Here is a 27390-nt window from a genome sequence, read left to right on the forward strand (position 1 = left end):
TATACTCTGGCGTCGAGGAGTGTCTCAGCAGGCTTAAAGTAGGCGGCTTGATTGGCAAAGCAGAAACAGGTGAGTCCAATCACTCCTCGACGCAGCCGGGAGGAAGGGTGCCTCCGGAGGGACAAAAGTAAAGTTACCCAAACACACACACAACCGGAACAAACTACCAAAATAAAAGCAGCAAATACAAACCACAACATATTCATTCTTTTTATTGGTTTAAATCATCATTTGTTTTAGAGAGGAAGATACCTTTGCAGATAATTAGGCTCCCAGTAAAAACTTTTTATAAGTCTGGATCCTAAAGGAAGGCAAAAGGTGAGCACAGATTAACAGGTGCTAGGCTAGCGGCCCGTCTTCGACATGCCAAACAGCATCAGAAAAACACTGATTTGTTCTATGCAACTGCTTTATTCATTGTTTTAACCGATTTTAATCACCTGGTCCTTTTTTTTAGAGAGGAAGAATCTTCTGCAGATAATTTGGCTCACAGTAGACACCTCCTGAACAATGAACACTTAAGGGATCCTAACCAGGAGAAGTTTCTGCTGGTTGCAATCTGCAGTCTTCACCACTAGATGCCACTAAATCCCCCTAAATCTTACACACTGGACCTTTAATTCCACAAGTCTTTTTCCTTCATGTGTTGTTCTAGCTCCTTCAGCTCATCACCTTAACCTTTTCTCAACCTTTTCTAGTCTCGCCTGGTTCGAAATGAGACAACTTATTTCCACTGGACAACGCGTCGGGATGACATAGACTATCGCTCCTTGCAGAATGACCAAATGACCAACCACTATGCAAATTCTGGGTCGTTTACCACCAAGGTCTCATCTCTTAAGGGTTTCTACTGATTGAGTGGCAAACACACAAACTGGTACTCTCTATCTTCTGTGTATTCACGTCTGTTTCTTTCAGGTCGGGCTCTGTGTGAACCTGCGTAACCTTCAGTGGTTTGATACAGCAGATCCTGATACCTTCTTCCCACGATGCTACAGGCTTGGGGCAGAGGATGAAAAGCATGCATTCATAGGTCTGCTGCATGGCTCTGTTATCACATAGCCAACATTTTGCTCCATTTAAAATGCAAACATGTGTCCAGGTGTAAATGGAATACAGAAAAATGTATGCACAAAGTTACAAGTGGCTTTATCACACCAGCTGTCTTCATTTTATTAGCGATCATCTTAATCAAAACTACATGTCCTTCCTCTCCCTCTTGTGCTCTTGTTCTCTCGACCTGTTCTCTATGATGATGAAGAGGATTTTAGGAGGACAGCATGCACCAGTCTGCTGCAGTACGTGGTCGAGTCAAGTGGATGGAGGAGAGACACAGCACAGGGCGAGGAACAAAAAGGCGGGAACAGTGTCTCTGATGGTAATAGAAATGCCACAATATGAAATGCAGGACAAAAAGAATGCAACAGATTCTGTGCTACAAATCGTGTGTCTCTCTGCAGAGTTGGATAACGTGGAGCATCGATTTGTTGGTCCAGGAATAATCGACACGGCTTTGCACGTGTGTCAAGAGTTTCTCAGTGTTTTGGAGCACAGCGACATTGATATAACTGTAGAAACACCACCCTCGGTGGAGGAGAAACAGTGGGCAGAGTTTCTGCAAGACTACTACATGGTTGTGCAGTGAGTATGTTTTCTGGGAGCTTCCTGGAAAGATGTTTCTTAGGTCACACTAAATGTATCTGCAGTCCTGAGTCCAAGTCAGCTTATCAAATATAGGCCATTAAAAACTCACCCTAAAATGTATCTTAAAGAAAAAAAAGTCCACGCTTTTCTAATAGGTGAGGTTCAGAATAGAGTCAGTCTCATTATACATTAAGTACATATATATATTTGAATAACGCTATCTACAGTTCATGTCAGGACTCAGGTTGGGGTTAATTATAGAGTCAGGTTTAGGGTTTTGGATTAAAGTAACATTAGCCATCACTGGACTGATACAGCATGTTCCAGTTCAACACCACACTATATACAGATACCATAAAATATACATGATACTGCATGCTATATTAATAGTGCACTATTTTGGCAGTTGGTATACAGGATATTGATATAACCCTGCTGTATAAAGACGCATGCAAACAGACCTCATCAGCAGCACCATCGTTAGAACACTTCTGCCTATTCTAAAGGAGCTGCTATACAGCATTCAGAACATTAATATAGCGACAAACAACTATTTGCTGTGTAAAGACACTTGATGACACTGTAGAGTAGGTTGCATGGTAGCTTGGAGTAATGGCGTCCCACTGGTTAGCCAATCACCTACATTCTACACTGTGCTCATACAGCAGTTACAGCTGATAACCCCGTCAAGGTGTCGTTGCAGAAACGTAACACCCACCCTCCAGTCCCCCCCATCCTAGGGTAATGCATGAGCTTTCTAAGCACCGTTAGCGTTGATCGTGCTGTTAGCATCGTTGCTGATAGCTGCCAGCTCAACAACCTCCATGTTGAGAACAATGTGCAGACAAACTGAATCAGACTCTGAATCATAGTTATACTCTGAATGTCATGTTGGCTACATCTCCTTTAAATCTAAAAATGTAGCAAAATATAAACCTGCCTTTCCTGTTTTTTTTTCTGGACTGCTAAGTGGAGCTGGAGCCTCACAGTCCACCATTTTTCTTTCAGCTGTGAGAAGCTCCTCCATTTCCCTTATGTACTCAGAAATTAAGTGGTTTTATGATTCACTGGTTTGCATTTTTATTCTCAATTTTGTCATTATTTCCACTGTGAATATACTGTTTGCTTACCTGCATAATTACTGTGCAGTATGTGAGCATAATTAGTGTCTGGAAGAAAGTGTGATAGTGAGATTTAGTGGATCTGCATATAATAAACTCAGTCTGTGAGTCTGATGTTTGTGTGTAGTGAAGGTGGATGGATCAGGGGTAGCAGTGTGTTTGTGGAGCGCTGCCAGGCCATGTTAATGAGACTGCAGGAGGTTTGCCCTCAGCTGGACACAGATGGACTAAATAACATCTGGATTATCAAACCAGGTGCCAAGTCAAGAGGGCGAGGTGAGTTTAAAAAAAAGTTACACAGTTATATATAAATCTTTCACTTCCTCTGTGGAAGCCCTGAGAGGCAAGTGAGGAAAAAATCTTGTAACCCTTTTTCCATTTCTGATCTAAATGGCCAGGATAATTCCCCCATTTTTTTTATCATCATTATTATTATTATTATTATTGATCTGTGAAAAGTTTGGGTGGGTGATTTCTTTTTTTTTTTTTGCGAGGATATTTTTCATAGTACTTGTTCTTGTGATACTAATTTTGGCCACAAGAGGCTGATGTACACCACTTCCTCATGTTCTAAATAGCACTAAAAGCTTTCATGTTTTCTTCCAGGTGAGTTTATTGTGTGTCAGCAAGTTGATTTACATTACTGTCATGTCTTTCTTTTTGTTAGAAATATATTTTAGCTGGTGCAGATCTGTGTAGTGCAGCTAATGCTAATGGAAGATTAGCTTCTAGTAGCTTAAATGAGTATTACAAAAGCAAACATTTAAAAAATTATCCTGACCAAAAAAAAAAAATCACTGGCCTCTTTCACCGATTGATGCGTTTTTTTTTCTTGAGAAACTTATAAAGATAATCAAGGTCAAATCTGTTTTCACCTGTTCTTAAGCCTTTAACACAGGAGAGAAAACAATTCAGATCAGACTTAGAAAATGGAGCACGAGAATTTTTTTCTCATTTGTCTCTCAAGGTTTCCGTGCCATAAGGCAAAAAAAAAAAAGTTATACGTTCTGTTGGGAAAAAAATGATAATGCTTACAATTCCCCTCAGCTTCAGTACAAGGAACGTTAGCCTGCAATTTGTTCAGAGGTCATCAAAAACACTGTGTCCTCTTAGTTTAAGTTCGACTTGTTTAATCCACTTTTTTGTTGTTGTTTTTTCACCAACCACCCAGGTATTATATGTATGGATCGCCTAGATGACATTTTGGCACTTGTGGACAGTGACAGAGCCCTGACTAAGGAGAGTAAGTGGGTAGTTCAGAAATACCTGGAACGTCCTCTGTTGGTCCATGGCACCAAGTTTGACCTCCGCCAGTGGTTCCTCGTCACCGACTGGAACCCTCTGACTGTCTGGTTCTACAGAGAGTGCTACCTGCGGTTCTCCACTCAGCCCTACTCCACAAAAACTCTGGACAGGTCAGACAGTGGGTCAAACAAAAGAGAAAGACAAATGTTTGATATTATCTATAACATCTGACCTTTACTTTATCTTGTATCTAGAGTACAATGCAGCAATACATGTAGGACCAAATGTACCTGTGTTATTCAAAGCATGTTTAACACTTGCTTCGTGGCCTTATCTCTTTCCTCAGCTCAGTCCACCTGTGCAACAACTCAATCCAGAAGCACTTCCAGCCGTCCTGTGAGCGCCATCCAGGAGTGCCCGAGGACAACATGTGGTCCTGCTCTCAGTTTAGGGCTTTTCTGCAGCGGCAAGGCTGTGGGGCAGAGTGGGAGTCACTGGTGGTCCCGGGCATGCAGCAAGCAGTGGTCCGTGCCCTGCAGACAGCCCAGGACCTGGTCGAGCCCCGCAAGGCGAGCTTTGAGCTCTACGGAGCCGACTTTATGTTGGGCAGAGATCTGAGGCCTTGGCTTCTGGAGATCAATGCCAGTCCAACTATGGCCTGCTCCACCACTGTGACCGCTCGCCTCTGCCCTGCTGTACAGCTGGACACACTGAGGGTCGTGCTAGACCGACGGACTGATCCTAGTGCGTACACAGGAGGCTTCCAGCTAATCTACAAACAGGTTGGAATATCTTTGCATGTCATGCCTAGAGACAATAAATGTTAATTTCCAGGGGATTTTCACCAAATGCATTTATTTGTGTTTTACTTGATTACCCTCCCAGGCTGCAGTTGAAATTCCTCAGTATGTGGGAGTGAACCTGCTGGTGGAAGGAGCTCCCATAAGGCGATCCAGACCTCCGTTTCATAGACAAACTGTTCTTTCTAACCGACCTCTCACCATCCAGTTCCCTTCAGACCAGTCGTCATCAGAGGAGCTTGAAACGACACATAAAGCATCAGGTCAGAAGTCTTACACAGTCTCTGCTTTTCATCGCTCAGGCAAGGAGAATCGAGAGAAGAGGAGGCAGGTGACATCAACATCTGCTAAGAGGGAGTGTGAAAAGAGAACAGAGGTTCAGAAAACCTCCTTTGTTCGCAGGTCCAGTCACAGTGTGGCCTGTGAACAGCCTTTGGTGGTACACACCGAACCCCAGAGGAAAGCACGGCGTTTGGCTCTAAGTCTTGGTGCCACTGGGGCAACTCTGGTCCCACAGAGCCTTTCTTTTTCCCTCAGCCCCCCTCACAACATGTCAGAGTGCAAATCTCAGGCCAACCCAGGCCATGGATCAAACATCTCCAGATCCTTCCCCCAACACAGGACTCCTACCCGGGTCTTTCCTCCACTACGGGGTCCTCTCCCTACTCTGGAGGTCTTTAGCTTGAGACCAAACATTGTGGCTCGAACCACTGACTGTCGTAATCCAAACTTGTCCTCTCATCCCAGTGTCCATAGGCAACAGTTATTCCTCTGTTCTCAAAGGCAGAGCATGTCCAAACTTAAAGGAGAGCACACATGGGAACATAAACACTAGTGCTATTAAGCGCTCTATTATGTGATGAAAAGCAAATACTAAACAGTGGTAAAGAGGTTTTGGTAGCAACAACAGTGTTGTTGATTAATAATTTAATGGGCTAAACAACAAATGAAAAACTAATTACATATGAAAATCACAACATATGATGTGATTGCAGTATCATTCAATTTATTCTGATAGCATCAGATTTTGTTGGCCAGTGGCAGACGTGACACATTTTCCAATCATTCACATAGGGGCTTTAAATTTACAACATCAAGGTAAATATGAGTATATTTAACTTCTCATATTAGGAGTTAAGTTATACATATACCATATATTCCAGTGGTAAAATAATTATGTCTTAGTTTGGCTGACTGGAGTCTTAATATATGTATATGTTTGACAATGTTATGTTATGAATATAATGTGTTGAAGTTCATTTGTATTAAAACACATAGTCACAAAGAGTTAATTGTCTCCAGTGAGTCAGATATTTCCAAGGTAACCTGACATAAGATAATAAAATGAACTGGTTTCATCTTCTGTGGGAAAAGAATCAGGTCTACATTAACAGGATGCAAATATTTCAAATGCCCAGCAGGTGGAAGTACAGACTCAATGATCTATCTGCATGTTTATATCAGGTTTATACCGAAGCCTTTAAAGGAGAGGGAATTTTAAAAAAAAAAGGAAAGAATTGGCGGTTCCTAACCGGATGGTGGTACATGTTCAGCAACACCTGCTTTATCTGGTCTTTCAGCTTGTTTTTAAATGTACAGACAATACAGACATCAATACATATTTAACTGCTACATATTGTAAATTGAATTCATTGTCAACAGTTTTTTTAAAAGAACTAAATAAGTCTGGGTGTTTGATTGAACCACATAAATATAAAATAAAGTACTAAAATTGGCAAACTAAAAGATTTAGATTTTTTTTGGTGGCATTTTTTCCCTTTAATCAGACAGAATCACACAAATAGTAACAGACAGGAAACGATGAGGGCGAGAGAGAACGCTATGAAATACAACAAAGGTCAAACCAGAGATGTCGTGGTTGTGGTTTGTATATATTCCATTATTTAACCATAGCAAAATAACATTTTTTCAGAATTTTCTGTCCGAAAAAATGGGTTTACTACAGCTCCAAATATCTCATGCCATCTATAAAACATGGAACTCCTACTGAAACGAATGTCTGGAGATGAACTTCAGGAGAATCAGTTATGACGGAACTAACGACATTTTGGTTGCAAGTCATGGCCTTTGACTTCCGTAGGTACAAACAGACTAGATATGGAATCAGACAGCACTCCTACACCCTGGAAATGATAGTGGAAACAACAGTAATATGTGGTAGAACCGTTTGAGCATTGACACTGGATACGCTGGGCCTGTGTAGAAATCTGCAGCATGAGATAAGCCTTGTTGATTTTAAGTGCAGTCATACAGCTAAAAAATGTGATTGCATAATACATGTTGTGATGATAAGTAGTATTTGTTACGATTTATGAGTTTATAGTGCTGGCAGCGTGAATACAAGGGGAGATGTTGCAATTCTGGAATAATAGAATTTCATATTGAATCATATGGCTAATAAAAAACAGAAATTGTCGCTCTGTTCATGCTGTCAACAAGATGCAGATAGATCCTGATTATTGCCTCAGGAGATTAACTGAAACTGTTTACCCTCACATGTATTTACTTGTTGTTGTATTAGTAGGCACAGACGGTTCACCAGCAGGAGAGCCGGGCTACAGATCTGCCATTACATAAGTGTTCCCTGTGACATGAATGTTGTGGCGCTGTAAGAGAACAGATTGCGTTTCACACACACTCTCGTCCTCTTTCATATACATACAGTCGAAGCCATTTTCCACGGGAAAAAAAAATACTTTATTAATACACTTATATAATGTATACCAACATTTATAGACAAAATATGTACATCAAACATCTTTCATGTAGGTCCCAAAATATAAAATCTCAAGTACCTCTTTCTATAGAAAACTAGTCTTCTGGTAAAACTTTTACATTCAACTTCTCTCCTCCTTCCTCCTTTGACTCCAGTATTCATACGTAGTACAGAGAATAAACATCTGAGATTTATCAGCTTTTCACAAGTAAAAGGCAACAGCAAGAACAAACACCAGGTTTGACTTGAGCAGAAACAGATGTTGAGTATGCAGACCAGGTCCAGCACAGTGCTACAGTATGTACACAGTTTCTGAGTACACAACGTACAATTGTCCGCACTCTGTCCGCCTTCTATCTCTTCGGACGGACAGAGTGCGAGAACGGGTATCAAAAATAGAAATGTACAAGAAGTCTATGAACAATAATTACAGAAAAATCCATCTTAACTGTCTGTTTGTCAAAGAAAAACAAGACTTCTCATTCAGCGTGGTCATGTGGCGGCCCATTCCTTCATCCATGCATTGGGTGTACCCTTACTCTTGTCTGTACACACTTGAGGAAACCCTACGGTGCCGGTCATCATAGTGTCCGGCTCCGAGGGCTCTCTCAGAGAAGATAATGGTGACCTAAAGGACATAGGCAACGAACTTTGGGTGAAATATTACCGCTAACATTTGGTGCAACACTTTCTAAAGTACAAAGATGGCGTGTCTCTATTGCAACAGCTACAAGTGAGATGCATCAGTGTCATCGGCGTTTAGACTTTTAACAGCAGCATCTATCTTTCTTTACATTCAACCGTGTGTGTGTTGGTGCGTGTGCAGGGCAGGTCCAGTTTATATGATACATTTGCACTGAGTAATACCACTGAGCATTTGACATTCAACCCGAGCTTTGCATCCTCCGAGTGTGGACGGATGTCGCTCTCTCCTCCACCTCCTCTCGATCATTTCTACAAGTCCGCTAGTTTGTGATTCGACCTCTGCACATTGCGGAACAGAGGACAGGAATGAGGATGGATTATGGAAAGGCTCAGTCACGTTCTCATTCCTACTACTGTCTCTGCTCCTGGGTACGAGAACAGGATCATCTCTTCAGCCCTGTTCTCTTATCGCTCAGTCTTTGGTTTCCAGGTTGAGGGGTGGTACCTGCTTTAGTGCCTGAAGGAGGGCAGGGGAGTCCATGGGGGTCTGAGATATGGCTGGGGCTGGAGAGCCTCCCCTGGGAGACAACACTAGCTGAGGTGGGGGCGGTCTTTCGCTGGGCATGGTGGGCGCAGAGCCTCCCATGCCAGGGTAGAGCATGGGCACGGCCCCGGGGTACCAGCATTTCTCCAGCATTGGCAGGTAGGCTGCAGCAGAAGGTGGAATGAGGTAGAAAGGCATGCAGAGGGGATGTGGAGGAGGTGGATGGTTGGGGGATACGCTCATGTAACTGCCATAACCACTGGAAGGTGATGACGATTCTCCACCTGAGAGCAGCTCATCCTCAGACGACTCCACCCGGGGTCGCTTGTGGCGCGGCTCGTCATCCTCCCGCTTGATGCTGGAGCTCTGCCTGTCGCCAAGCGCTCGCTTCAGCTGGCTCTCTGAACCGTAGTATTCTGGACGTCCCTGTGTCGCCCCGGATTCAGTCTTCTCCAGCTCTCCCCCGTAGCCGCTGTCCGTATCTGTATCGCTGCCGCTCTGCTCGCTGCTCGGTGGAGCATATGCCCGCTGGATGACAGGCACACAGTTCCTCCCGTAGCCCTCGCTGGGTTTAGGGGGTAAGCTGGTGGGCATCTCCTTGTGAGGTTGGTGCTGGTGGTAGGTGGGGATTTCCTCAGGTGGTGGGCTAAGAGGAGTGCGGGGCCTGGCTGGACTTTGCAGCACCTCCGCCGCCAACTTGTGGAGGTGATTGATCACATGTGATGGTGTCAAGTCTCTGTCAGTCTCATGATTGCTGAGATACTGGAGCATCTCCTTGGCACACATGTGGAAGCCGGAGCGGAACATCTCCTCCGACTTCTCCTGGCTGACGGGAGGCTGCTCTGTAAAGACAACAAGACACCACACGGTCAGAACTCCTGCAGTTTGACATAGATGCCTTTTCTCCAGCTAACTCATTTGCCTATAGTTCTACACAGTCCTGTCATTGTCTGTTTATCTTGGTAATTTGCATTCTGTCCAACAAAGCCATTGTGCTGCACATGTGCATATTTGTGTGCGTGAGTGATCTGCAGCTCACCGATTTGCATGCCGTTCTGCAGAGCGAGGATCTTCTGCTGCTGTTGCTCCAGAAGAGAGGTGAGGGCTTTCACGTGCTTGAGTGTCAGCTCTAAAACCACAGCCTTCTCCAGATGGCCCAGAGTCTGAAGGAAACACACACAGTCAGCACATCCTCACCTCTTATATAACACACACAGAGTACACTTTGCTGCTCATGTACACAGGATCTTGGCTGTCATCATCAAAACACTGCAGCAGCAAAAGGCAAAAATAACCAATAAGAAATAATCTGTCAAATATGGGATAATATAAATATCACAAATAATAGGCAGTGTAAATTATAACTTATACTGCAATTATTATTTTTTTCACTGTGTACTGGACTGAATAATTAAAATCCCCAGTTTGCACCATGACACATAACAGAAGACACATCCTCTTCAGTGTGAGCTGTCACTCACTGGCTGCTGACGCACTCAGCACAGAGGATGTAATACCACTGAACAGCCACTCGAGGGTGCATGCCACTCATTACACAGAATCCCATTATCCACAGCCACAGCGTGAACTTACCGTGAGTTTCAGGTGCTCTGGCAATAAATCTTTCAACTGCGCGATGCACTCGTTGATCCGGTCACGCCTTTTCTTCTCAATAAGTCTGTGAGGCAGCTTGTAGGTCTCCTGCAAGAATAAACGCCATCGTTAGTGAAATGCAGCCGATCTGAGAGTAACACTGCTATCTCTCTATGATCAGAGGCAGCCTCTCCGATAGGGAGGACTCTAGGAGTTATGTCATAGCAGAAATTAGGCCAACCATTTATGGAACTTGAGGACTACTGCCTGCGTAATTCCTCCCTTGTAGCTCACACCCTCTAATAAAAGATTTATGGTTAGAACTTCACAAGTTGGCAGAACACAAATTATTACCTTGCTCTCCTCTCCTCTCTTCATTCCTCGCCTTGGTTTATAAACATACATTGGGAAATCCATCCTAAAGAGATACAGGGAGAACAACAGTGAGTGATGAGGTAATGCTTTAATTGCTGAGTACATAATACATCAAGTGCGTTTGAGGATTTTTCTTTTTCAAAGTATAACTTACCCCTGCACGTCTGACAGATCAGCCTGGTGTTTGGACAGAGGAGGTGGTTGCGCGCTTGGAATTCGCTCCATTTTTTTTTACTCCAGTTACGCAGTAAAGTCGGTGTACTTTTCCAATGCAGTCACAAATAAATGCGCATTTGTTTACGCACGATGAGAAAAGTTGGAAAAAAGCAGCAGTTCGTGAAATGCACTAAAAAATGCTTCCAAAAAGAGATTTGTATTAATATATCATTATTTAAAAACCAGTCTCGCTGGTGTTAAAGGTTATTCTGCGCGTCTCAAGTTAGTCCCTGCGAGCTCCACGCCGTGTTCCTGCCGCAGACGGAAGGCAACCCTGTTGGTGGCGCGTTGGGAAAGTGGGGGAGGACAGAGCGACGAGTTAAATAAACCCTCTGACTCTCCGCTCCGCCTGACCTACCTCTATCACATGAGGCTCACGTGTTAAACGGCGCTGTATCCTCGGCGGAGGGACGGCCCACTTTCTGCCGATAAGGCGCCTCAGTGGGCGGACAGCGGCGGACGTCAGAGCGGAGGGCGGCGCGTGTCCGATCCCGTGTACCACCATGCTGAAGTGTATTGAAACAAGGCTGTGTGAGCAAACAGCGCGGGGAACTTACTGGCACAGAACCAGTGCAGGAGTTCAACAGGCCCGAGGCACGAGAGGCGAGTGGGTACGGCGCTTACTGCCAATGAAAATATAGAATAACACAATTAAAATACGACAGTGGGCCTCTGCACTATTGATATCCTGCTGGATTATTATATAGCAATGACGTCACTTTTTAACCAAGTGCTTTATGAGTGTTTTATGATGCATCCAGGTTTGTTTTATAATAAACATACCATTAATTATGAAGGAAAAGTATCAGCTTCTGAAACAAAATGATTTTTCCTTTTAATCAAGATTAAATTCACGCAGATCACAACAACAACAACAACAACAATAATGATGATGATGATGATGATGATGATGATGGTGATAAACAACATTCAGGAGCGTAATCCATAAACCCACATGTCTGCAGCGTGCAGGTGGGTCCCGGTATCAACAGTGCGGTAGTACACGTGCACCTGTGCGTGGATGAGTGTGTGGAGTGGATGGAGTGTTTTGTTGTCATGAGGCGGTGCAGGCTGTCACGTTGATCTCCTCATGGCCCCGGGAGCCTGCTGAGCGCGCGGGGCACATCCAGCTCATCCAGCACACGGCGGCTGCACCTGTGTGCTGCAGGCTGGAAACACACATCACACAAGAAGAGGCCGACATCCTTTATTTAAATGCTGATTTTCATGAAGTCTTTTTTTTTTTAAAATGAAAATGTGTGTTTAAATTTACATGTAAACTATTATTATTCCTCAATTATTTCCCTTTACTGGGAAATATCTCTAAGGACCCCAATGTAATGTGCAAGCTAAAATAAGAGCATAAAGGCCTTTAAATCCACCAACATTATTTTTCTCTCTGGGGTTTGATTATGTCCTCACAAATTCAATACACAAGGACAGTTCCAGACTATTACCAGACATCTTAATGAGACATAATCAAGACTAATCACCCTAATACAACAACAGTTATGTCACATGTAAACAAGAAGTGTTGCTTCATTTTTGGTGCACAATGATCAATGTGCAAGACTGTGACTTTTTTCTTTCTTTCAACATTCTCTTTAGAATCTATAATTTGTTTCTTTGCAAGTTAAACTCAAAATGTGGATTAATGACCACCATATGAAGCCAGAATGACGGAGGTTTTGTGAAGCTGTAAACAATTATAGCTATCACAGCAGGAATTATGATGTGATTGGAGAAAAGCTGTAACATTTCCTCTCCCCTACAGGTTTTTTTTTTTTTTTTCATTTGACCACGTCTCTTGGGAATTTTGCTTGGAAATCACATTTAGCAGAACTCCTGCAGTAACTGAATCATATTGACTCATGCTTGCAGTCTTTTTTGGGATAGCTTATTGTTTTTTCAAGAGAGAAGCCCAAAATCCTCTCTCCCAGGAGGCTACAGAAATGTCTCTGGCACAATTTTGAAAAGTAGAGCTTGGCAGCTTTTTTGATATGTATTTTTGATTCAAAAACTTCATTTTTTTGGTATGTATTAAGATTAAGTTTTGATTTTAAAAAAAAATATTGTATTTAAAGGCTGATTTTGAGGTTTCCTCCCCACACTAAGTGGAGCTTGTTCATTTTGACTATCCATCTATCTTATCTGACAAAAAAAAAAAAAAACGGTTAGAAAAGTAGCAGCTGTCGTGGTTGTTTCACAACCTCAGAACTATCAGCCAAACTTTGGCTTTCATGACATTTTCATAAACAGATTTTTAGAAAAGTAGTCTCTTTCACTGCAACACGTAAGTGTCTTCATTCAACAAGTTCAACTAAAGCCCTGATAGAAAATTCTTTAAGTGTAGTAAATCAAATAAAATTGGGGTATAGGCTACAGGACTAATTACAAAATGACCATGACACGGGTCACACTGATGCAGCCGTAATTAAATAACAACAATGATGGAAAGCCCCTTAAAAACAGTCTGGGCTAATGTAACACAATTTAAGACTCAATTTGATTAAAATAATCCTGATAATGGCACACTTGTTTGGTTCACTTGTAGATGTTGGAACATTCTTGGAAACACTTTTTGCCCTCAGCATAAATAGTTAATAGGTAGTATATGATGGCTATTTAGCCTTGGGGAGTATATAATTCGTAAATATGTATATACTGTGAACTAATTTTCTTCATGTACCTTTAATTATATATGTGTGGCCATGGGTGGATTATGAGACAATGGGCCCCACCACCTCTCCTACACAGGAGCAAGACACAGACTTCACAAACAGGGACACAGGAGAGAAACTAAATTATACCCACTTGAGGGTGGGCCGTCCAGCTTTTGGACCTACTCTGGAGAAGGTCCATCTCTGGTGCAGCTCAGCATGGCACAGCGTGTCTAAACTGATGATGGAAATGTAAATTGGTGTAGCATGGCTTGACTCGGCACGGCCGAAAGTGACAGTGGTCGTTGTGTGCCCTTTTATGGTTGTTTTGCCCATTTATGTAGTTATTCTGTGTCTGTGTAGTTTCTTTACATGCCTTTGTGGTCATTTTGAGTCTCTTCTTGGTTGGTACGTGTTAAATAAAGTGACATTTTGCAGGTCAAGGCCAGGGAGGCCCCTCACACTTTGGGCCCCTGGGCCTGTGTCCAGAAGGCCTGTTCAGTAATCCATCCATGTGTGGCCTGGATTTGTGTACATGCTTAATATTGAAGTGCATTTTCTGCTGCTTTGCAACCAATAATTTGCAGCAGTTGTGGCATATCAGATAAGTTTGTTGTATGCAATTAATGTATATATATTACAGCTATGTAGCCAGAGACCTGCTTGGAGTACTACCTTATGGGAGATACATGATTTGTATAGATAGCCTACTACTATTCTCCTTTTTGTACATACCAATATTTTCTTTTTGTGCCTATTTGTACTTAAGATATATACATGTAGCTTTGGTATGGCGTTAGTGTATACAATTCATATATAATTAATTCTTTACTATTATTTAATGATGAATTTTTGCCACAGGTTTTGTATGTCACATGACTTGTATAGGTGCCAACGACTTTCTGTTGTTTATCAGAACTCTGAGGAAGAGCTGCTGGCTTGTAACGTTACACAGCATTAAAATCCTTCTTATGGGAGCTACTTGTTGTACAGATGTGTTTGTTTTTACTCTGCCACATATTTCTTCGATCCAGCAACACTCCATTGGACTCTGGGATGTGCACGTCTTTTATTGTTATTATTATCTTACCATATAGTGACGAAAACTCTGTCTGTGTGTCTGTTCCACGTTTTTCTCCTCACTGACTTAGTCAATCCATGTGAAATTTGGCACAGTGGTAGAGGGTCATGGGAGGATACGAATGAAGCAATATTACATCAATTGCCCAAAGGGGGGCGCTATAGCAAACGATTGAAATTGCAGACTTTGAATGGGCATATCTCATGCCCCATATGTTGTAGAGACATGAAACTTTGCACAGAGATGCCTCTCCTCATGAGGAACAAATTTGCCTGAGATCCCATAACTTGAATTTTTTGAAAAACACTTAAAATCGATCTCTTCCTAGGAAGTTTGACCGATCTCCATGAAACTCGGTGAACATAATCTAGGGACCAATATCTAAAGTTCCCTCTTGGCAAAAGTTGGACAACTTACTAAAACTGAGCTTCTATAAGGCAATGAATATTGCGGAGGACGTGGCTCATCACATAAAGGTGTATAACATCTCAAGGGTTTCACCGATCACCACGCAACGTTGTAGGCATATGACCTCACATAATCTGAGGGGACCCTTCCATTATTGACCAATCAAACAAAATGGGGGCGCTAGAGAGCTAATTTCTTATCTAGGCCTAACTGCCATATGGATTTTTACTAAACTTGGTAGATATGTAGAACAGGACGCCTCAAGGTGACTGGAGAAATTTAACTCTAATTGGCAACTGGGTGGCGCTATAACAACAGAAAAATGCTTAGAAATGGCTAAAATGCGACCGATCGCTGTGGCTCCCCCTGTGGACCAAGGTTTTTTCCCCCACTAATTTTTGGTATGACTAAGTCATGGTATGGTATGCTGTACATAATCACGGAAACTGTCAGTGTGTCATTCTGTCAGTCAGTCAGTCATTCTGTCTGTCCCACGTTTTTCTACTCACTGACGTGGTCAATCTATGTGAAACTGCACATAGGCATTGAGGATTGGTAGATCGGTACAGATTGGTACATAGGTAGAAGGTGACAAAGCTACCAATGGGTATGGACTAGTTATTATTATTGTTAGTAGTAGTAAATTTAAATTTTTTTTAGCTTTTCAGCATGAAGCAAAAAAGCGTTTATGTTATTTGACAAAAACGTTTTTCATAGTGTTGAGAAATGTACTTGTGATAAAATTCTCTTCGGGTGCAAAGTGAGTGTTTGCAGTAAGTTTAAGCGTAACATAGTGTCAGTCTTCACAAACTAAAAATAAAAGGATATTTTACAATTTAAACAGACTGCACGTGGTCCATCTGTGCTGTGACAAAGTCCAAAAAGGTCAAATTAAAGCTAATGTGCAACCCCTGTTTGTACTCAACATGTTAACATATTTCCTCATGCAACGTGGTTATAAGATAAGTGCACTTCCTCATTTGTAGAGGACCACAGATAAGATTTCAGAGTTCATCTGTGGGCAATTCCCAAATTCGCTTCTCTGAGGCTCTTCATTCATCCGACTGCAGCACGTAGAAAGAGTGACAACACTCAAGTTGTCAACCAATAAGCAGATAATAATATGGTGACATCCTCATTATCTTTAGTCTCTCACATGGTCTGGTCTTTGGCTAGACGTCCATACACTGTGATGCAGATACCGTTAAACACTCACCAAGAGATTATTTTACACGCTTGTTTATTTAAATAGACTCCAAGAATGGAATGTACAATTCAGACACAAACCATCCATTAGTATAAAAGTTCAGTTTGGTCAAGTAGCACTCCAAATGACATCTATTAGTTCTTTTTTACCCCCCCCCCCCCTCACATACACTCAAGCACTCAAACAGTCATTCTCTAGTGGGTCTTTTACAAAGTGACATAACAATCATTTGTGTGCTACAGAAAATATCAGTGCTTTAGGACTAAATGAATGAAAGAAAGATTACATATTCAGTGCAGAGAAGAATAAATCTAATTCGACTAAAGTATCTCACAAAATCCTTCTACAGTACGCTAACAACGTGACTCCATATCACTACTATTATTAAGCACAACATGGAACCAGCTTCAGAATGAAGTGGTCACATAATTTGCTCCTTCTCCCCTGTAGGTTCATATGGTCCATTATTCAAAATAATGGTTACAAAAAAAGGTCACTATTATTTCTCTTAACAAGTTTCAATGTCCCCTTGAAAGCCTCTTTTATCTTAAGTGTCCTGAAATGAGTAGAACCTTCATTTGAGATTGTAAAAAATGTGGAAGTGACATTTAATGAACACTGTATAGGCTTTATAACAGCATTGAGAAACTTTGTAAAAGCATGGTGACCTCTTCAGGATTGTTTACAGGTTTAAGTCTTCATGTTTCAAATATAAAATCAAATACCAGTTCCCAAAAATAGTTAATTCTTATTTAGACATTGCATATGAGTGAGTATTCCTATTGCTGTCAGACAAGAAACAAAAATATTAAATAATGTGTTGTAGAGTTCATACAAACCTTCAAATCCACATGTGACCTGAGTTTGCTGGTGCAACGCTGAGGATTAAAACCTCAAGTCAAGGCCACTTGAGAGGAACCCCCCCTCAGGAGCAATGGCTGAACTTTGGCATTCTGTCACAATGCAGAAGGCATTCAGGGTAGTAAAGCTGAAGTCAGTGTTTTCATCTCCTAAAACCACAGGACTGGCTTCTCAGGACCTGAGGCACTTGGTGCACACTCCACCCACACAGACACGTCCACACTACAGACCGCGAGTAACATACTCACAAAACTTTCACTTCACACAGACACTCAGAAGCACACATGTTTCAGAAACACTTATTGTAGGAGTTTCTGGAGAAGTGTTCAGTCAGACATCGAACTAAATACATACTGGAGTCGGACACGATTTGGTGTCCTCCTGTCTAACATGTGGTGCACCGACAGGAGTTGTGCAGGCACTGGTGAAACTGGCCCCAACGGCCCTCAGGCAGGCTGCTGGGGGTTAATGTTCATGTGAGGGGGATGACCAAGAAGACCAATTCGTTGCTTCTGCTTCCTCTGCTCTGTCATCTGCACAGAGAAACAACAAGACTCGTTTTAAGAAGACTGCAAGCTAGCAAACAAGAATAAAAACAAAATAGGATTTTAAGTACATGGAAACTGAGGTGTCAAAATGACACGTGGTTTTACGGGGTTAACTAGTGAGCTTTAGGGGTGCTGGTAGGTGTGTTTTGTCACCTCTGGGCAGAGACAGGCAAGCATTTTCCCCAGTTTCAAGTCTTTATGCAAAGCTAACTGGCTACTGGCAGTAAGTTCCTGTTTACTGTAAAGACAAGAGATTATCATCGATCGTGTCATCTGCCTCTTGGAAAGAAAGAAAATAAGTCTATTTCACAAAAACGGGTAGGTTTCAGCGAGACATTGCTGAGTTTCCAGGAGTGGTTGTGGAGACAAAACCCGGGTATTTTAAGCCACAATATAATCTTTTCCGTACCCTGACCTAAACATAACCACAAGTTTAACACTGCGATGTGGAAACATACAGTTTGAACGTATCCACTGCATATTAAATGTACAAATGTTTCATATAGTGTTTGCAGAAACGTACAATGTCAACATATACTCTGAAAATTGGGTTGAAGTGTAACGTAGTACTCTGCGTTTTTATCTTGTGCATGAACATACTCATTTAAGGAAGAGACAGAACAACAAAAACTGAAAATAAACTAATTTATATGTTAATGCAGGTTGTCTGAGTCCCCAGTTCAATTATGGTGATTGTGCAACTGTAAGCAACCAAACGCCAATAACTCTTCCCATGTTAATGTGGTTGTCATGAGTAATTACAGTGCAGGTTGTCAGTAGTAGCAGAACATTAAAAAACATTCTCAGAAAAGCTATCTGGTTCAAACGGAGGAAAAAGAAACATAAATCATGGGTGATTTGCTGCGACATCGGGGAGTGCCTGATTCACGGATACATGATATACCTGCTCCTTGAGCTCAGTCAGCTGTCCAGACAGGTTGGCAACCAGCCTCATGGTCGACTCCAGCTTCTCCTGCAGGTTCCTGATTTCATTTTGCTCACCCTCTGCATCGCTGCTCACCAGTGACATGGCGCGCATCCGTGGGAACCAGTCCAGGTTGTGCTCCTGTGGTTGACCACCAATTTAAGTTATGTTGAAAAAGAGTATTGGTAATTTTAACAGGAAGGTGCTACTGTTTGGCAATCAAGTGCTTAAATCTGAACTCCAAATGACACTGGTCTATGGTTTGTTTTTCAGGAACGTGCCTGTATGGTATTATTGGCCCACTGTAACAATGGGGAGTGAATGACCTCAGACTGAACACTACTGCAATGGAAATCCCAGTACACTGACCAGCGCCTTCTTATCAGGCTTTGATCAGTTTTAGGGTCTGACTGCAACTAGTGTACCGTCTTGTAGACTTCCTGTTTGTCTGCATGAGTCTGTTTGTATCATTAAATGTGCATGACCGGCATGTCTGTCAGTTGAGATTAGAAAAGAGGAACACATTACTGTATTAAGGTGTGTGAGACGAGCCTGTACATGTTTACACGTCTGACTCTGTAGCATAACCTCATAGAGTCTACTCAATCATAGCTACTGTACCAAAAACGTGACAAAAGGTAAACGCCCATCTTACTGCTCTTCCATTCAGGATTGCTGCAGATAATCTACTCCAGGACAGCATGCACAAATTTTAAGTGTAAATCATTAACAAGAAAAACAGTCAGCCTGCACTGAGAAGGTGGATTTGTGTTTTTAAGGGTGTGTCTGTGGTCTTTATTTACCTTGATCATCTCAGCCACATAGCTCTCGGGGCCTGTGTATTCTGTGGAGTCTTTGACTTTTACCAGCACAATAAAGAACAGGTAGTGCCACATGTTGTGCTCCTCTTTGATGTGCTCCTCAAAAGTCACTGTCTTGTTGTCAAACTTGTCCCGCTCCAGGCCTGTGGAAGAGGCAGTAACACACAATATTTATGGCCCAAAGTTACATCACGTTTAAGGGGGAAAAAAAAAACAGAAACTGGCCTCTACTCGGTTTCCAGTTTCTGTTCTGCAATGACGCTGGGGAAGGGAACCTGCCACTTTGTAGGAATAAATGAATAGAACCAGAATTACGGCCTCATGGTTGTATGCCTCTGTGAACCAGTGACATTGTAATTACAAGTAACATCCATGTCTGTCCAGACTCGTACATAGCCATGACAGAGAACAATGCTTCAAATATGGATGTTGCTGCAAAGAAGCTATACATTCTGAAACATAGATGCTTCACACACACCTTCAACCCCGCAGCACAGACAGTCTATACAAGCAGCACAGTTTTAAGGTGGACACCCAAGATTAGTGTCATCAGTTCAGTTTGACCAAATATCTCCTCTTTTCTTTGACTGTTTGGATATAAAATGTATTCTTAAGTTATTGTTTTCACAAGAACAAGATAAATGAGGTCACAGATACCACCTGAATCTACTCAGTTCATTGTAATCAGTCCAAGTGGACGTTTGTGCCAAATTTGAAGAAATTCCCTTTAAGGTGTTCTTGACATATTGCATTCATGAGAATAGGACAAACAGATGTCTGTCTGTCCATAGTCCAAAAACATACCCAAAACATAATGCCTCCAGCCATGGCTATCGCTGGCGCTGAGGCATACAAAGTGGTAAGGTGACAAGAAAATTGAAAGTTAACCGTCTGTATTCAGGAGGACTCATTGATGTTATTGTCTGTTTTCCAAGAGAGATGGGAGACCAAATTACATATATAATAGATCACAGCAAAATGAGTCACTAAACTAACTTATCCTGTAATATTGATTGGAAGCATGATATTCTTTCACTCAGTATTGAGCAAATATATATCAAATTAGAATTACTGCCTCGTGGTTGTATGCCTCCACCAATGAGTTGCAGCTTACATCCATGTCTGTCCAGACATGGATGTAAATATTAGTAATATTAAATATATAGTAAAGACTTTGAAGGAATTAAATAAAAGTTCATAAGTCAAATTCCTAGTGTTCACATGCTTGGCCAATAAAGCGGATTCTTCTGCATAGAAGCTACAAACATGTATACAACCCAGCAACTCAGAAGATCTATGCAACCACACAGTTTGATAATTAGTGTCACCAATTCAGTGTCTTACCAAATGTCTCCCCTTCTGTTCCCGGGTTATGGCATTGAGTATTTGGCCACAAAAGGGTTTTGGTAGAACATTATGATGTCACAGTGAAGTTGACCTTTGAACTTGTGGATCTAAAATGTCATCACTTCACCATTTTATCCTATTATCCCACATTTGTGTGAAATTTTGTCATAATTAGTGTATTAATTCTTGAGCTATGACAAGAAAAGAAAATTACTTGTGAGGTCACAGTCACCTTGACGTTTAACCACCAAAATCTAATTTGTTCATCAATGGATGTTTGTGCCAAATTTGAAGAAATTCTGTTTAAGCGTTCCTGAGATATTGTTTCTCCAGAGTGGGCAGGATGGACGTTAAGAAAAGAAGACAAGCAGACAAAACAGTATCGGTACCAAATAGCAGAGTACAGAAGCATAACAACTATAAAGCAGGGTTCATACAAAAACCAGTTCATCCGCACTAAATTATAGGTTAAAGCTCTGGAAAATTAAACATCACCATGACAAGCTGTCAGATGAGCTGAGCTAGTGTGTTCTTAAGAAATGAAACAACACATCATTTGTTTTGCAGTGCATGGCAGACGGTCATTTGATTTGGGGATTTTTTTTCCCAGGTGGATTTGACAAGCAGAATAAATGCTAGGTATGGCGCAACATTATAGTTTAGAAACTTAAGAGCAGAGTTTTTGTCACAATCCAAAGAGAACACAGATATGCTATTATATATGCTACTATGGAAAGGATAGTGCACTATTATTAGGGTAGTGCTATAAAACAGACTACAATCAGTTTGATTCATGCATATTATGCTAACCTACAAAATCAGTCGACTTGTCATGTGGATTAGAGCAACACATTATTACAAATTTCGGTCTTGGAGCCAGGATTAAAAAAAACCTTGAGGGCTACATTTAAACCATAGACTGTATAAGATAATAGATGCTGCTACCATGATGTCACCCGCTGGTTTCTGGACTCCCATTTTGAAGCCTCGAGTTTGGCATTTCGGCTGTCGCCCTCTCGGGTTTTTGGAGCCGAGAGGGTGGAGCTATGGAGAAGCGAGGACTGGATCTGGCTCAGAGATTGCAGTGACGCCTCTCAGACAGCCTGTCACTCAAGCAGCCCCACCCTTACTTATGTGCAACTTTAAGCCTTAAAAAATGTAAATGGATGAGTTATATAAAAATTCACCCTCTTACAACTGTCATGAGTGTTAAAATTAGTTATAGAGAACAAAACTGTTTTTTGTACAAGGCTGTAAACATGTTTGTTTCTGCTGTAGAGCTGGGCATTTTAACATTGGTCTCTATGGGGATTGGCTTCTGGAAGAAGTACAGTTTTCGGCACTTCCGTGTTGGCTTCATTTTTAAGCCCAGGAGGTTGCTGCATGATTTAAACAAGAAGGGGCTGTTTCTATATTTAGACTGATGCTATAGGACACCAAAATAATAAAAACTGAACCAGCTGGTGTCTTAAGCATTTCTCATTAATGTTAACACAGGATGACAAGTTCAGTAATTAGATTTAAATTTGTAATCAAACAAGATAACAACATCCAAACAGTGCTCTTGAGAGGACCTTAAGATTTAGTTCCTTTTTCCCTTTTTTCTATACAAGATGCAGAGTGAGGTTGAGTCTAATTCCTTGGGCAGAAATGATTTTAGCTACAGGTAAAATCAAACCTGCACAGATGTCCTGGACATGAATAAATCACTGGCTACAGACCCAAAGACCTAATAATCAATACAAGATTGAGAGAACAATCGACGGCTTATAAAACTGAGCTGGAGGACAGAGAGCCACTTAAGCCCGCAGAGGTCGGCTCCTAATCTCTGCATCTCCTGTTCCCTTGTGGTTCTCCTGGAAACCATAGAGACAGCAGCTCCCCCTGTGGCCTGGCCTTCTTTAACATGAGTGAGTCAGAGCTGATGGCTGGCTGGGTGACATAATACTGTTCTCGTTCCATATGCTTAGCACTTGTCCCGACCGCCTGACCCAACATACGCACGCACACACATGCTCACATACAGCATGTTCTGCTGGGCTCACACACACACACACACATGCACAGTACGGCTGCACACACACTCAGGTGGCTGTACTTTTTTTAGGCACTAACGCATGTAATGTACATATAAGGAAATGCAGATGAGGCTACGCAGAGGCTCAAGAGTATGGGTAATCAGTGAAGTCGCACAAAAAACATATGGTGTGAAAATTAAGTTTGTGCGTGTGAGTGTGTGCGAGTGAGTGAGTGGGAGAAAATGTGTGTGCGTGTGTGAGACAGACATGAATTATGGAGGCGAGCAGAGCAGTGGCAGGAAGCGCTCATGACTCAGCCTTCTTTGGAACGACAGCTAAGTGAAAAGGGGGGAGGAAGGGAGGAGGGGGGACTGCAACAAATGACATGCACTTTAACAGACGTGCTTACCAGAAACCACAAAAAACACAAAGATATCAGACGTCCTGAGAGGGGAATTAGGGAATTAACTGAGGGACACGAGCTGGATTGTGGAAGAGTACTATTGACGCACAGGCTTTGAAACACCCCCTTCCAACAACAGAGGAAAGCACCCACCAGGCTGGAAGGGTGCTCTGATGATTAGAGAAGTAATCCTGGCACTTGAATGTTAGAGGTTTGATTCCCATGTCAATATCATTAGGAAGATATTTCAGCGCAAGCTGCTGAATGCTTGGCAGAGAGAGCTGTGCCAAAGAAGATAAAAGCTTGAAGAGATACATAACCAGTGTGTCTGAGGTAACATGCAGTGTACTCGACTTCAGTGCTGCAACTAAATATTGGTGGTCGGAGAGCGCAGACCTCCACCAAGGCCAAATGCTCTATCTTGCAATATTAACCAATGTGAAAAATCAGGTCTGCTCCAAAAATGTATAGGTTCCTTGGAACCCATACATTTTTGTAGCAGACCTGATTTTTCAAAGGAGGAACTTCCTCCTTTGCCCATGCTTCACCCTTTCATCAAGTTTCATGAAAATTGGGTCAGTAGTTTTTCCAACGTCCTGCTAACAGACAAACAAACTGAACCAAAAACAAAACCTCCTTGGCAGAGGCAATTAGCATCGATTATTTTTCAATTAACTTAGCCAATATGGCGTTAAAAAATAAAGACAAATTTTCACTGCTATTTCCAACAGCTCAAAGTGTTGTCTTCCAATTGCTGAGTTTGTCTAAACAACGATAACATTTTTTTGAGTTGGAACCAAGCAGCAACCTCCAGAGCTGAAAAATGAAGCCAAAGTAGGAGTGTTAAAAACTGCAGTTCTTTGAAGTAACTTTACAGCCTGGTACAAAAAACAGTTTTGGTCTGTACAGTTAATTTCGCCTTTCTTGACAACTGTCGGTGAATTTTTATATAACTCTTCCATTTAAATTTTCTAAATAAGGTTACCTCGGATTACCTCTGGCTCCAAAAATGGCGATGGCCAAAATGCAAAACTTGAGGCTTCAAAATGGGAGTTCACAAACCAGCCATGGATGAGTAAAGAGAACTGGAAATGGGATTTGAGGCAGGGCCCTGTTTGTTCCTATGAAAGTGGCGCAAGAAGCCAAAAAAGCTTGATTTCTGCAGTATGAAATTACCCAATCATCTGCACCATTGGGCCCATACAGCAACAGACCTTTGAAGCCATGTGGCCAACTTTTGGTTTAGCTGTCCGCTAAGTTGAATGGGGATAAAATGATTCAATCGTCTGGCTCTTTTAGACTTTTGAAATGTTATCGGATTGAATGGATCAAATCCCGATAGTGAGATAAATCATTTTGCATAGCCAATAATTGCATATCCAGACAACTCTTTCACAAATGTAAGTCTTAGTGGAAAGTCTTATGGGCCCAATGGCATCACATGACCACCTGCTTTAATTCCACTGTTTGGCTTCTTTGAAAATTGGCTTCAAAGCCTGTCACACTTCCATGGGACCTGGTGATGTCACAGTGGCTAGGTCCATTATGTTTATACAGGTTATGGTTGGAACATACATTACCCATTTTTCTTTCCTTAAAACTTAATAGTATATAAAAATGTAATAAATTTACTGCTGACTGACTAATTGATTAAACTAATAATCTAAGCACTGGTCACCTGATGAGACCGACACAAAAAATTAGGGAGCCTACAGCTTATCTATAGAGTGTGCCAGTAAACCCAGAACTCCGTTAGCACTTTTAGCACTTCCGGTTCTCTCCTCTAAAAGTCAATACGTTTTCTGAATGGGATTTTGGTAAAATGCCTCAAATAAGGTCTGTGGTTAACAAAAGCTTAAGCGAGTTTCAGGTTTTGTTCTACGACATAAAACACGTCAGTAAATACCCTACTTGTGAATTTTGAAGCTTTTACGTGTCGTAAAAAAGGCGGTTGCTAACAAGTTGCTCAATACGACTACAAACCCTGTCGGGGACATTAAACGTCATCACCCCCGAACAGGCGAGAGTGCTGGCAGTCCGCCATTACAGCTTCTTATTTAGCTTAAACAGTCCGATTTCCCCATTATACAATGTTTTTAAAATAAAGCGGCCGAAATCAGTTGAAAGCTTAGTGGCGGTGACGTCAAGAGTCATGCGACCGTGGAGTAGTCATGTAGTCCGTTAAAGCCTAACGTTAGCTTTTTACTTCTGGCGATCGCATTTAAGCTTCAAATGCGGTATGAAAGGTGTTCATATGTGAAGATTATCTCGCTGAACAAAACCTGTAAGTATCATAAACTTGTGTTAGCCACAGAGCTCATTTTCTGACATAATCCAAAACGCAATGCAAAAATCACATTAACTTTCTCTTCCGGGAACCAGCGCGATGCTAAACTTCCGGGTTTTGACGTCAGCCCTGACACACTCTATTAACAGATTAGCTAAGCAGCCTCACCGCAGATGAAGCAGGTAGTCTTTAGGACTTCTTCTTTCTTCTGTTTTTCACTCCTCAGGTCAGCAAAGGTGTCAATGATGACACCAAAGATGAGGTTGAGCACAATGATGATGACCATGAAGAAGAACAGCAGGTCGTATATCACTCTGGCTGCAAACAGCGGCTCCTGGAAAAGAAACAGGAATCGGGGTTAAATCTAAAGCAGTGACCTCTGTACAGGAAGTGTTCAGAGGTAGTGAGTAGAAAATAACAATTACAGGTAAATTATTAACTTTATTTTGACTACAGATTGCCATTAAGAGTAAATTTAAAAAGAGGCTGTTCAGTATCAAATGTGGAAAGATGGTCCCATTCAAATGTATGACCCAAAGGGCAGCTTTTTACAAAAACATATGTTGGGGATTATGTTGTGAATTGAAAACGAGGTTAACCTTCATCATCAGAGATGTTGATGGAAACACAAGACCACAGGTGCAACCTGCCAGATGCTACAGTAACAGAGACGGCAGAAAGCCGGTCAATCTCATACAGCCTGTTTCTGTCTAGGTAGGACACTGTTTAAAAGGGTCCTAGAAAAAGAGAAATGTTTATATGACATCATTGGCCAGTAGAGCTACAACGGACTTCAGCGCCTGCATACTGTGCTTTAAGTGCATTGGACAGTTTCATTCACTCTTTTTCCATTTTTAGTTAATCCTCTGTAAAGGTGCAATATGTAAGAAATGGACAGAATTTTTGTTGTGTATAAAGTGTATAAAGTGACCTGCTCACTAGCTTGCTAAATTGTTAGCCTTGGTATCTTCTAGATGCCACCAGTATTGTCGATGTTGCTGTTGCCTAACAGCAGTGCTCTAATGACTTTACCACTTCAACACACAGCATATCATATACACAGCTTCCCATGTTGTAACCACAAGCTCATGAGTTCCATTTGAAGGCAGCATCAGGTGCAGAGCTATCTACTGAAATTAGCATGCTGACCAGTTTTCCCAGCCCTTCCTGTCTTGTAATACAACTTGCACCTGGAGAGGTGATAGTGGGTCACTGAAGCGTCCAGTCCAACAAGAGAGGATGAAGAAGTAGAGCTACAGCCCCCGGTTAGTGGCACATTAACACACCATTTGCCAGCAAAGAAGAGAAGTTTTGAGATTGGCTTGGCTTTCCATGAGTAAAAGATAAGGTCTAATGCTGGACTTACAACCTTTCTTTTAGGCTTGCAAGTTACATCTAACATTGGCTATGTGTTGAATGTATCATCAGTGCAACTAATGACAACACAAACTGGACTGAAAAATATTCCAAATGGTGTTGATATATAGTTTTGATGTAGCTGTTTTCTTGCTACTATGTGTTTTCTAAAGCAAGCTAATGTGAAGATTATAAGATCGCATTGTTATTTCAAGCAATTCTCAGTGTCAGCATAATATTGCTTATTCTGGCCCTGCTGTTAGCTAGCAGCTATTTTTGTGATAACTGATGACAGTAAATTTAGATTGTATGGACCCTGTTGTAGACTGAGGAAATGCTGCCCCCTCTTTCTTTGGAGCATGTGACCATGGATTACACATTGTACCTTTAAAATAACAGCCACCAGCCCAATGCAGTCACACAATCACACATATTTATGCCAAGTTTGTTCTGAAGCAACAAAGTTCTGAGCCACTCCACCACCTGTGTGATTATATGACTGACTGCTATTTTGCTGCAGTAATTTACCTTCTACAGCCAACAGAGAC

At 41.8% G+C, this 27390-nt stretch overlaps 3 protein-coding genes across 5 annotated transcripts in view; 1 reads left to right on the forward strand and 2 right to left on the reverse strand.

Annotated features, from left to right (window-relative positions):
• ttll3 (tubulin tyrosine ligase-like family, member 3) overlaps positions 1-6075 on the forward strand; it is a 9284-nt gene extending 3209 nt beyond the window's left edge. Inside the window, exons 6-13 of the mRNA XM_050038331.1 lie at positions 699-827; positions 919-1033; positions 1262-1378; positions 1461-1641; positions 2893-3041; positions 3937-4180; positions 4357-4792; positions 4896-6075. Coding sequence (XP_049894288.1) covers positions 699-827; positions 919-1033; positions 1262-1378; positions 1461-1641; positions 2893-3041; positions 3937-4180; positions 4357-4792; positions 4896-5645 — 2121 coding nt within the window. The 3' untranslated portion in view covers positions 5646-6075. The remainder of the gene's footprint in view (positions 1-698; positions 828-918; positions 1034-1261; positions 1379-1460; positions 1642-2892; positions 3042-3936; positions 4181-4356; positions 4793-4895) is intronic.
• A 1429-nt stretch (positions 6076-7504) lies between these two features.
• LOC126386339 (class E basic helix-loop-helix protein 40-like) lies at positions 7505-11273 on the reverse strand. Its single transcript, XM_050038610.1, has 5 exons — positions 10859-11273; positions 10684-10747; positions 10330-10437; positions 9776-9899; positions 7505-9578 (listed from the first exon to the last, which is right to left on the reverse strand). Exons 1-5 carry the CDS (start codon positions 10927-10929, stop codon positions 8665-8667), a joined length of 1281 nt encoding a protein of 426 aa, XP_049894567.1. The 5' UTR covers positions 10930-11273; the 3' UTR covers positions 7505-8664.
• A 5019-nt stretch (positions 11274-16292) lies between these two features.
• LOC126385721 (inositol 1,4,5-trisphosphate receptor type 1) overlaps positions 16293-27390 on the reverse strand; it is a 101032-nt gene continuing 89934 nt past the window's right edge. For all 3 annotated transcript variants that reach the window (XM_050037606.1, XM_050037605.1, XM_050037604.1), the window contains 4 exons: positions 25655-25820; positions 19414-19574; positions 18590-18751; positions 16293-17670 (listed from right to left, as the gene is read on the reverse strand). In XM_050037606.1, coding sequence (XP_049893563.1) covers positions 17584-17670; positions 18590-18751; positions 19414-19574; positions 25655-25820 — 576 coding nt within the window. In that variant the 3' untranslated portion in view covers positions 16293-17583. The remainder of the gene's footprint in view (positions 17671-18589; positions 18752-19413; positions 19575-25654; positions 25821-27390) is intronic.

This window comes from Epinephelus moara, chromosome 24 (genome assembly GCF_006386435.1).
Source record: "Epinephelus moara isolate mb chromosome 24, YSFRI_EMoa_1.0, whole genome shotgun sequence".
Taxonomy (NCBI): domain Eukaryota; kingdom Metazoa; phylum Chordata; class Actinopteri; order Perciformes; family Serranidae; genus Epinephelus; species Epinephelus moara.

Coding starts and splice junctions, on each gene's coding strand:
- LOC126386339 (XM_050038610.1), bottom strand. CDS start 10,929: ATGGAGCGAATTCCAAGCGCGCAACCACCTCCTCTGTCCAAACACCAG. Junction 10,438..10,683: donor AGAGAGGAGAGGAGAGCAAG/GTAATAATTTGT, acceptor TTATTCTTGCAG/GAGACCTACAAGCTGCCTCA. Junction 9,900..10,329: donor CAGAGCACCTGAAACTCACG/GTAAGTTCACGC, acceptor TGTTTCCTTCAG/ACTCTGGGCCATCTGGAGAA.